Here is a 12,645-nt window from a genome sequence, read left to right as displayed (position 1 = left end):
TAAATTAACTTTCAAAACCAGCAAAAGCTGCCTTCCATATGTTTTAATGGCACTATCAGGCAAGACAAGCCCATAACCTCATCAACTTATATAGTAAATGTTTCATCAACAAAGTGCAGCTGATGTCTTAGAATACATTTATGCCCATTTGAGTTAACAGTGCTTCAATAATGTCCAAAAGCAGCACAACCAGCCCTGTATTTTCTTCTTTTTCACATCACTCAAATGTTCTTTTTATTCAGGCAATTACTAGTTATCCTTTTACTGACACCTACTTATTAAAAGCAGTACAGATGAAAACCCTTTCTCAAAAAGCAGGCATTCAAGAGTGAGAGAGCTGGCCCAACCATAAAGTGAAAACAAATTAACATGCTATATTTAATCTCTCTCTGCTATGTTTGGAATGAAAGTGTGCAGATACAAGAAGGGAGAGGTTATATGCCGGACATGTAGGAGGCAAATGTCAAATATTCTAAGGATTGTTTCATCTGTTTTGACTTAGGCCTTGTTTAATGAAGCAGGAGGACTAAAAAATATTCTTGCTTACAAGCAGGGAGTAACTGCACAGTAAAGGAGGGCTGCACACATACACAGGAAGATGTATGGGAGGTGTGTAAAACAACCCTCTCCTCTTTTGCTGGTTGCTGAGCAGCAGTAGAATAGCCAGGGGTTGACGGCCATTGTACTGGTGATTGTAGTAGGGGTCTTGGAGTTCTGTACCAGTTTATGAGCCATTAACTATTCAGGAAAATGCTTCCCTGGCTTATGCACTGTCAACGGTCCAGACACTTGAAAAACGAACACAGTAATGATTTTGATGAATCAGATGGATGATAAAAACACTGACCTTTTCTGAGATGTTACACACTGTAATTAAACAACCTAGCAAGTTAGGGGCCAATCAAGGTGTTCTGCTGGTTACACAAAGACCCCGTCCTTCAATTTTAAATTTGTAATCCTCCAACAAACTTCATTTAATATACAACCATACCAAATGACATGCTTCATCTGTCTCAGTGCAGACACCATGGGACCTTTTGTTTTCTCACATGTAAACTGAACAAATTCCCGTCTGCTCAGCTTAAAGGATATGTGAGTTACTGTAGGTCTGTGTCAGAGGAGTAACGGCGCAAACACACACACACACACGCAAACACACACACGGGGGACATCTGGCGCAACTGGAGTCTCTGCTGGCTATAACAACACCATCACCATGCAACCACTTCCTGCTGAGCTTAGCAACACACAAGATAGTAAAGAGATGAGCATCTGGAATCACTAAAACACGGTTAAGATCTAAAGATGTCATATTTTGACAAGTATCGTAAAAACAGCTACTAAAGGAAGTATATAAAAAAATATTAGTGATGATCATTTTTGTTTTATTTTTCCTCTGAAAATCAAAGACAATCAGATCATCAAAAACACAACTATGAGACCAGACCATTTCCCAGAAGTTAATACAGAGGAATTTCAACACCAGTTCTGATCCATAAGCCCAGGCTTTCCCTTCATGCAAATACCATTACCATATATGGAGAGTGCTGCTGCTCTGGCTCGGGGTACAGGAAATGGCTGGGTTTGATTCAGAATCATAAGCGGCACTTTTCCCCTCATTTCTCCCTTCTGTGCTGTTCTCCTTTTCCACACCAGGATTTGACACACAGTCCAACATGTGTTAGGGCTACGTTTCTGCTCCGTTCTTTGAGGCAAATCTGGGTAAAAGCCATGAGAACAAATTCCTATCTTCTAAAATAAGAAACAACTAAAAGCATTAATCACTCTGTACCAAAAAAATCTGGAGACATTGCACAATTTTGATACAATGTGCAAAAATAGGTTGAGTTTTTGTACAGTAACATGTTACGTCTCCTGCGTGTCATCAGATTAGATTAGAAAAGCTCTTTATTATGATGCAAAGTGCAAACTGCGGGCTATATTAGTTGTTTTATTAGTAGTTTATACAAGAGGTGCACTGAATGTGACTGCAGGAAAATGCCTCCAACATTTCAGTGAATATGACTTTGCCTTGAGCCTGATAAGCCCTCATGTATAAGATTACTGGTGCCACCATGTACCAGCTTACTTGTCCTGATTTCTAAAATCATTGCTGCAGTTTTTGAACATCGTACCATTTAGAATATGCACATGTAGACCATGTTTCTTTAGCTGTGTTGACTGTGGAAAAAAAAAAAAATTCTCTCTCCTCTTAACCTAAAAACCAACAATATGTAGCAATGCCTGTATAATGACATATTATTGCTGTAGTTTGGTTTTGTAGCTAAATGAGGTCTAAGATCTTTATCAGTGTGTTATTTCTTTAGAAAACGTAAACATTAATTGGTACTTCAAGGAAAAATAATGCTCCATTTACAGTTGGCTGTGGATGTATGGTACTGAATGACTGGACAACGGCAGTGATTCAGATGCGAAGTCCATTTCCAAATTGTTATCAGTATTTGTTAGTGACTGTGTGATGAAAAGACTGCCTGTGAAAGAGCCAAGGACAAAGCCCCAAGTAATCTAATTTGGTAAACATGTGTCACAAATTAAACCACAAATTAAGGATAATTCATGGGTCCCAAGAGATTCTCAGTTAAATAAATGTTGTTTTCTGCTTTGTTTTAATAACCTACAGTTACAGAGATTGTATCAATGCACAAACTTATACCTACATTGTAGATTTTTTTGTAGTGGTTTTTGGCCTGACCTATGGCCCTAATGAAGACAAAAGGATCACTTCACCTGGGGAAGATTGTGCCTAAACACTAAGTTTATTTTTCCATCATAAACTCTTATCAATCCATTTATATGCATTTGGTGAATATATGTGTGAATTTGCTGAGTTGGCCTTCAGTTCTGATTTGTCAGCATCTAAATGCTGAAGTGCTTCCTTCATTGAGAGGATGGAAATGAAGTTGATTAGGAGAATGTGGCTGGGCTTAGCATCTCTAATCACAGAAAAAGCACTCTTTGAGAGAGTGAGTGAGTCAAATGCTCTGATGGCGTATTCCCCCGATCGTTTTGATTTACTACAGATAAGTTTGTTACTGTACTATCAACTGAGAACAAATAAGAATTGGGTTAGTTCAAACATATTACAACATTACATCACAGTTATTTGCTAATACATGTTAGAGATCATCTCCAACAAATCTGCCCACAATATTAAGATAGAAAGATATTAGTGCTGATGCAGCAAGCAGGCAATCCATCATATCAGTGGTTTAATTGCAAATGATGTATTTTTACCACTACTGACACCAATTTACATAAGATCCTTTAATGATTTCTTCTCCTGTTTCCACAATGAAAATATACAGAGACTTAAAATGTGTTTTTTCTTGAAATTTTTTGTAGTAAGCATAGAGAATCAAACATGGCTAATACATTGGATTTTTATGCCATCATGAGTCATTCTTTTTTATCCAGTACCACTACCAGACAATATTTTAAAGTACTAAAAAGGACATAACAGTGACCAAGACTGTCCACTATTGGACTGTGCCAAAAGAAGGCAGGAAATAGCTCCAACACCATTTTTAACCAGTAATGCATAGGGTGATTTTACAGATATTTTCCCCTACCAATTCAAAACACATCTGGTTTGATCTAAACTAAACACAGTTTACAGAGGCATTACTCACTAAACAGCTTTTCCACCTGGTCTCTGTTGCTTGAATTTGCAGTTAGTCCACTGTGTGTAACCAGTTAGATGCAGATAAAACTGCTGACTGGGATAGTTGGTCTTTCCAAGGTAGAGGAGGAAGATAAACAATGATGAGAAATGGAGTAGAGCTTCAAAAGTTGACTTAGGCCAGTGCGTGTGTGTGTGTGTGTGTGTGTGTGTGTGTGTGTGTGTATACAGGGCTCAGTGTGACCTTAATGAACATCCCATCCCTCCATCCCGTTCAGACCAGATCAGACTGACTCACACTGAGACACACACACACATACACTAGCCTATTCCACTAAAATTACTCTCTTAAAAGTCAAACTGTTAAGAAGGATGAAATGTGTAGATTTTTATTTCATCGTATACTTTATCTCTCCAGGTTAGACCCAGGTCATGTGCTACACATAGAGATCAAGACAAACAAAAGCTTGTTTTGTGGCACTACAGCCAATATAGTCATTTCCTTCATGTGCCAACACACTGAGGAGAAATGTCTGCAAGGTCTGTTTTGAAGAGACTCACATGCTGCCTTCTCTTTACACATTATATCATAATATTACTACCCATATTTGATATTTCCATACAGAAATCTCCAAAACAGGACTGAAATATAAAATTGATGAACTGTCATACTTAAAAAAGCAGCATCACAATAATCAGTATTTAATTTTTGATGTTAACTTTTAAGCCCGCCACAGCTCCACTGTCAACAGGGATCAGACAATCACAAAGACAGCACAAGCTCAACTGTAGACTAAGGAGAGAGTGGTAAGAAGCGACAATGCAAGTGGCCTGTCACCTGAGTCACCTCCACACACACAACAAAGCAGCCACGGCACTGATCCAAGTATCACTAGATTTTGTTGAAAGCTGTTGTCAATGCAAACAGCTCTGAGCTGGCAGTCATCGTCATACACTGGTAATAATAACAATGTTCTACCAAATGGAAACATAAGCAGTATCAAATATATGCTTGTTTCTTTAAATGATCAAAACCTGTACACAGAGTAGTTAAGATTGTAGTGATCTGAGACAACAAACTCTATAGGCATTTTTGCACTTTATTACATGATTGTGACATTGGTCACTTGCAGGTAACTGGGACACCACCATAAATAACGCACTCAACAGGCCTTTTCCTGTTTCCACGACTAGATTTCTCATGCTGTTACGGATCTGAGCTGCTAGAGGTCGTATACCATAGAGGAATGAAAAGAAATACATTATTCTGCCAGGTTTTGGTAACATGAGAACTGACTGGCTCTGATGATGTTGTAGTGCTGTGCCTGCAGGGCAGGGCTGAGCACTGTCCCTCCCACAGAAAGACGACATAACACATAAACAGATACCGGATGACTTTTAACACATCTCAAGATGAACTACACACGCTTTCAGTTCGACAGTAGCAGCACTCTTCTTTATCCAAGTATAGAAAAACTACGGAAACTTAAGCTGCTGATTTTAGACATTTCAAACTGAATCAGCCACTTAAGTGGATGACAACAGCAATAAGACTGCTAATAAAATATTCTATCAAAGACAATGTGGTTTAGGGTGGAACTCAACTAAAATCCTAGACAAGAGACATGTCACAAAGTGCTGTATTTTATTTTAAAAGCAGCCTCAGTAGTGGTTGAATGTAAACAAACCATCTGCAGTGGAAACTCATTCATAGCCGTGTTTTGTGCTGCAACAGGGCTGCAGTCTCAAGTTTCAGGCAATGAAATCCAAGCCAACATCCTCCCTGGTAACTAAACACATGGAAATGCATGTTAGACACAAATGTAAGACTCTTCTAATCCAAAACTGAAGGGGGAGGAGAAGCTTGACAGGGTGAATCATGTGTAACGAGAAAGCAGTAGGTGGTTTGGTAAAATGCCACCAAACCAGGGATTTCTGTTTTCTGCAACTCATGAATTATTTTAATGCATCCATCATTTACTAGAAGTCAAAGGGAGAAATACCGACTCATCAAATTTGAGTTGAGTATACTGACCTGAAAAACAGTCTGTAGTATTTAGACATGAATGGTGACTAACCATGCCTGTAATAATATCATTGGGCCTGCTTTTCTACATAATAGCGTTTCATATGTTGTGTCTGGACGACCTTGATGCTTTCCGTGAAGATTCCAATCTGACTATGCTATAACCGAGTCAATTTTCTTAAGTATAGCTGGCAGTCCTCTTCACTAGGATCACAAACAGTAGAGAAACAACTGGATCCAAGTACACGGGTGTTTATTCACAAAACACAGTACAGACAAAGTGAGTTACCCCAGGGTATACTGCCTGTGTTCTCCCAGGCTCGCTACCTTTATACTTTTAGTCAGAGGGACGGTTTCCACCCCCTTGGACCACCTTTCTTCATTTTAAGGTCACATAGATTTGTCACACAGGTGTTGCCACCATTAGTTTCCCTTTTTTAGACATATCTGTATATTGTTCTCCCCTCATTCCTTTTTTAAGATGCTAGGGGACCATGCCCCATTCCATTTCTCTCCCCCTATAGATGGACAGGCTTCCCCTGCTCTCCATCCTTTATTTAGTTTTGGTATACATTTCCTGTCCATACTTAGTTTTCCTATGCATGCCATTGAGGTGTCTTACATACATGCCATTGATGTCTTACATACATGCCATAGATCCCACCTGTTCCTGTAGAGTATTTTGGTATTTACATGAACATGTCTTCAGTAAAAATAACATACACACAAGATACATATTCAGCCTACCCATGGCCTTAGATTTCTGGGATAATACACAACACATAATGCATGATTGACAGTTCAAAGTCAGCCCTGTGCTTTAACCTACAAGCAACCTGACGCAATGTGATTTTTAGTAAACAATCCTTCCTGTAAAACTGAATGTAAAAAAGCTTTTGAATACATATTTATATTTGTGAGTATTAGCATTCGTGTTTTCTACTGCAGGCTCGGACTGGAGGGGTGTGGTGCATGCATATGTTTAAAGGGAATTTAATGACATTGACTTCATCCACTCTGCTAAAGTGAACAATGTAATAAAGGTAGGTAAACGAATGAGTCAGCCATTCAGTTCTTGCACCGACAGCAGAGGAAAGGCCGCACTCATTGATAATACCGTAAACACAAAGTTGTTTTATTTTAACCTTAAGTTCAAGAAGATACTATTTTGATACTTAAGTCATACTTCCACATGCAATGACTAAGCCTTACAGTGGACATGTGCAAAAAAAAAAAAAAAAAAAAGACAACTAATTTAAACAGGCCAATTTAGACTTTTTTCCAGACTAGTTCATGTCTTTCTAAAAAAAAAAGTACAACAGCTGACAAGCCTTTTAAAAGCTTTGACTCAGTTTTTGTTCCCTTGCATCATCTTTAAGAGTTCCCACTCTTACAGATGATGTGAGTTTTCCCACATGTGTCTGTGCAAATAACTTGCACAGACACAACATGCACAACATGATATCTTCAGGATATTAGTGCAGGACAGTATGTTGTATAGTCAACAACTGCCTTAGGGCAAATAAGGGTCCCTTTAAAACTGGGTTTTCAAAAAAAGCTACAAAAGAAAAACACTTTAAGAAGAGCATCAATCATTCTTGCAAGCTCAACCATAAAGACACACTCCTGGAAATTATATCGCAGACATTTTTATTCCCTGTGCCATTACAATGTCTTTTTGAGGAAGCAAGTTTCAGCAATAACAACCTACTTGCCAAATGACAACACAAAGACAAATAGAAGCTCCCACTGGACAGAATGAGAGTGGCCATCCACTGAGTCAGAGGATGAACACTGGCTGGCATGGGATGAGGATAAGCTGCCAGAGCAGACAACTGGAGCGCAGCTGCAAGAGTTTGACCTTGCTCCCTGTCCAAGCTGAGGGAAGTCATACATATGACAGAACACTGTTTGGTTGATTATTTAAGAATAAGGAAAATAAATTAAACAAGCATCATTACAAGTACATAATAAATAATACATAATAATAATATACATAAATAGTACGTGGGGCAGTACTTACAACATTACCACATATGTTTAAAGTAACAGAGAAGAGGCCTGTTCAGGCACAAACTTGGAAACAATCAGAGAATTAAAGCTGAACAAGAATTTTTTGTTTAACGCCCTATAGCTTTTTAGACTGTCAGAGACAATGAAGTTCAGCATGCTAACATGCCACAGATAATTCATCAATTCTTATCAAACAATACTGGAATGCAGACTTCACTCCTACCGGTATAACGGGTGTGGTTACCTGCTCGACGGTGAGCAAACTGAAACTCAGAAATGTGATTACCACACTTCTCAGAGTGGCTGAGGCCCGGTTAAATTTATATCTTGTGATCACTCTACGAAGTAGTACAGCTGAGTAATTATTGTCCAAACAGGAACAAGTCCAAGTCTGTCAAGTCCAAGCTTGAAGTAGCTGCATCTTCACCATGGGGTGAAGATGCAGCTACAGAACCAGCACCACAGCAGAGGAAGCAGATGGTTAGTAGAGGTTTTGAAAACAGGACTGAGACACACATGGAGTCAAACTGAGCAGCTACATGGCAGCAGATGTAGCACACACTCAGAGGACACAGTAAACAAATGAGTCACATAGAGCAAAAACCACTGAATGGCCCAAGGCTTCCAGGGTTCAGAATATCATGTTTCACAATACTAGAGGCCGAGATGTCATAACTGGTCAACTCACAGATGAAACATGAACATAAAAATATGCTTACATTGCAAGTGACAACAAAAATGGGGCCTTTGGTTTTCATTGAAATAACGCTTAGCTATCACATTTGGATAAATAAAGATCTTTCTTGGATAAAACAAAATGAAATCCAATAGGTCTAAAAAAGAAATGAAAAACATTATTAATCCTATAGTTGCATCATTTGGGCAGAATAATATTGAAAAAATATGAAAACCAAAATATTTTGGTCAATTCAGGTAAGTGGATGTAGTAAGTTATTCTATGTCTTGCATCCATCTGTAAACACTAAAAAGGTTTTTTTGCATGGACATTTTAAAAAATTATAATGATCATTTCCATTGAAAATAAAAAATGAAAACCAGATTTAACTCAAATACAGACACAGTACAAAGTGATAAAAAGTAAAAAGCTCACAAACTGCATGTAACTTACAACTCGCATTTAAAATGTGTAGTTTCTGTGCTTATATCCAGAATGATTAAAGGGGCAACAGTAGAAGTCAACACTCATGAGTACTGTCATCACAAACAGCAAAGCAGTGAAATAGCAGTGTGGAACTGATCAAGAAGAGTGTAAATGTACTGAACTACATAGACAAGCATAACGAATTCTCCAGAATGGTCGTTTGTCCTGTTTTCAGAAAGTGGGCTTGAATTCCTGTGCAAATCTCTACAGCAGCAATGGATTTGAAAATGGAGTGCCAGCTTTGAAATGAAGGGCAAGGGGGGGTGGGAGAGGGGGGCAGAGGGGGGGGGGGGGGGGGGATGCTCAGTAACGCACCTCCCTGTAGGAGAAACTAATGCAAACCATCTGCTGTCATACCAACTTGCTATTCAGCATCTGGCAGAGAAGAAACCAGTAGTGCTGGTGTCTGCTGTTCCAGACAGTTGGGATGAGAATCAGACTATTTTCTCCCTCTGCAGCTCTCTATGTGAGCTGACACTCTCCTCTGCAAACCTGTAATGATAAAACCTTCACAAGTTTTGTCATTTGACCAAAATCTTGAAACTTCCTGTTGAAGTTTAGATGTATCCCTAACCACCCCTCAGTGATAAAAAAAAAAACACCATAAAAATGAATTTAACAATGTTGTGTTTCCATAAATAGATCAATAGATCTTCTCTTAACCTTAGTGAGTATTCTTTGTATTCCCATAGGTAAACCCAAAGCAAATATATATTTTCTATTCTTTAGGCAAATCATTCAATGCAAAACCCCTTTAGTAAAAGTGATCCGTCCAATAATGGGGAAGCAGCCACAGTGCAAAGACAAACGGGAATGTGTTCTTAAGCTGTATCACAGCTGTATTATGTTCAGCAGCCACAGTGGGAATACTGCCACAGATGATAGTGACTTGGGAAATTGTTGACGAAACACAATGATGTGTCTACACAATGACCTCCATGACTTAGCTCTAGGTGTGTCTGCAGCAAGAATGGCATTCAGTAACCAGGAAAAACCTGTCTCCATGTGATGCACAGACAAACACCTGACACCTGGCTGCCTCTGCTTCCAAGACCAACTGGTTTTGAGAAATGTGTGTATGTAATGCATCTAAATTCATGATTTTAAGCAGTATTACTTAAAATCATCTGGGTGTCCCTCAGATAGTTCAGCAGCTCTGGCTCAGTGATGTCTAATTACCTTCACTACTGTCCATAAAAAAAAAAGTCTGTGACTGTCAGAGGGACTGGGACGATGTAAACAGAAGGAGAGAGGGAACAAGTCAGAGAGAGACGGGGATGATTGTTATGAATTGTGGGATTAATGATAAATATGGGACAACAAATACTAACAAAAATAAAACCTGAAATAAATAAAAGAGTACTAACAAATATTATCCAGTAAAAGTACTTGTTTTCATTTTCCATAACAAAGACACTCTGTTAGTAAACTTATGGACACTTGGAAATGAAACTTGAGATGAGTGCAATTTGAGATTTGGTTGATGAAAAAAATGTGAAGTAACCATAACATAACCGGGACTAGGCTGTTTAAAACAGATGTTTTATTTTTGGGTCTTATTAAAAAGGATTATTGTTGACGATTTGTTTCTTTTTTTTAAGCCACAAAGCTAAAGGCAGTAGCAGCTGTGTTTAATATTTGGATTATATTGACTAGGATATACAAAACAAACACTGTCATAATATCTCAGTCAGTGTAAATATCACTTACCATCCTCTGCCTTCAGCCCAGGAGTCTCAGCCTTAACTGTCGTATCCAGTCCGTATCCAGTCTTCGTGTGATTCTCGGTCAAGTTCAAACTGTTTTCAAGAAACTCTAGCTGTTTAACCTAAAGCCAGATGTCAAAATCCAAAATTACAAAAGATATTCCCGAGCAACTCCTGGCGGCATGGAAGCGACTCCTCAGCGGTGTCCTCCGTCCATTGTGCTGCCGGATCCGTCCCACAGTGACAGCCACAGAGCAGTGCTCCAACAGCGGGCTGCACGGTAATTTACCGAAGGGGGCAGTGCCCTTCAAAAATCGCCTGTACAACTTCGTAGAGGAAACAGAGCCAATCATAGGGCGCTGAACGCGGAGCAAGCTTAATTATTCATTATGCTGGGAGCGAAACAACTGGGCATGCGCGCTTTTGGGACCTGTGACCACAGACGCCAATAAAAACATCAGCCCCTCATTTATATAAAATCTATTTTCACTTACTGTTTGTGGTGTCAGCTCCAGGACTTGTTAAACGCATTCATATAGATCAGACCTTTTATTTAAGTAAAATATGGCCCGACAAAATCCCACATTATAAATAGCCTACTGATTCAGCATATATATATATATATATATATATCTATATCTATATATATATATCTATAAGTCAGGCGCTGAAAATGGAAAAACACAAACACATTAGCAACAACACATAAAGTAAAAGTACTCCATGAGTATTTTAAAATAATAATTAGATGCATTAATGAGTATATCGCTTGAATACTGCAGGTTGGGTCGTTGAAAGTTTCTTTCTTAAAGTGTTATATTAACTTATAATAATACATCATGTATTATATTACAAGACCTTTATTTATTGTACATGTTGTATGTGGAATAATCATTTAAACTTGAACATGGATAGACTCTCAGTATCACTAATATATTTCTAGTGGTATATAACAGTGTTTCATCCATGACTTTAGATGCTCTATTAATAAATTACACTTTAAAGGGTAGTCCTCAAATTCTGTACAGTAATGCGGTCCTTCTTCTTTTCCAGTCAGACTGAGACTCGCCTTGAAATAATGTTGGGCAGTGAGGCGACCCTGTGGGTGTAACCTGTCTGACAGACTGCCTCTGTAAACAGTCACCACATACGCCTAATGTGCATGTGTGTGTGTAATGTGTCAAGTGTCTTATTTGACACTTGACACTTCAAATACAAATATTAAAAACAACGCCACAATATATGTGACTGATGAAACTAGTGACATTGAAGAGCTGTAATAAGGTATGAATAAAAGATGGATAAGGTATAATTCATGGAGCTTTGCCATACAATGTTTTGCCACCACCCAGTGGCCATTATAGGATCAGGCAGACACTGAACAATCTTGGCCATAATATTGCTGATTTAGAGCAGGACATTTACCAGTAGCATTATAGAAAATCCTATTTCAACAGAGATTTTGTAGTTATGCACATACTTTGTAGAGAACCAACATGCTGGCATGCTTTTACCATTTTCTTTATTTATACTTTCATGCATAAAGTATGTAACGTGTAATTTGAGCATACTAAGATGATGTCATGTGAGGATATTTGATGTCTATACAGTGAATTTGCCAAATATTAAATAAAAATTTACTAGTATACGGTAATTCTTGTGATAAGCAAATGTTTTGGTCAGAATTACTTTTTAGATCTGGATTAAGTGTAGTGTATTGGTCTCATGATGTTTGAAAAGGCACACAATAAAAATGATTTCATTGTAAATGTAATGTATGGCCCTGTGATGGACGGGTGCTGGGATAGGCTGCAGCAGATTCCGGTGACCCCTGGTTAAGAATAAGCGGGTATAGATAATGGATGGATTTAATGTAATCCCTAACTTAAAAAATATTTTTGACAAAGATTTTTGAGTGATTTGATACATGTTTCAGGTGACAGTGAATGTATCAGCAGTAAACTTGAAATGTGTAAATACATTTACCTTAGCAGAAGGTGCTAAAATGCAGTGAGGCAGCACTGACAACTCTTATAAATGTGCAGGTTAGTCTGCTGTCCCTGTGCAATATTAACCTCATATCCTTTCACAAGAGTCA

General features: G+C 38.4%; 1 protein-coding gene across 2 annotated transcripts in view; it reads right to left on the bottom strand.

Moving 5' to 3' along the window:
* myo1ea (myosin IEa) overlaps positions 1-10,812 on the bottom strand; it is a 43,042-nt gene extending 32,230 nt beyond the window's left edge. For both annotated transcript variants that reach the window (XM_026320231.1, XM_026320232.1), the window contains exon 1: positions 10,552-10,812. In XM_026320231.1, coding sequence (XP_026176016.1) covers positions 10,552-10,554 — 3 coding nt within the window. In that variant the 5' untranslated portion in view covers positions 10,555-10,812. The remainder of the gene's footprint in view (positions 1-10,551) is intronic.
* Positions 10,813-12,645: the final 1,833 nt, after the last annotated feature.

Source organism: Mastacembelus armatus, chromosome 3, assembly GCF_900324485.2.
Source record: "Mastacembelus armatus chromosome 3, fMasArm1.2, whole genome shotgun sequence".
In the NCBI taxonomy this organism is placed as follows: Eukaryota; Metazoa; Chordata; class Actinopteri; order Synbranchiformes; family Mastacembelidae; genus Mastacembelus; species Mastacembelus armatus.
This window is presented reverse-complemented; position numbering and strand designations above follow the sequence as displayed.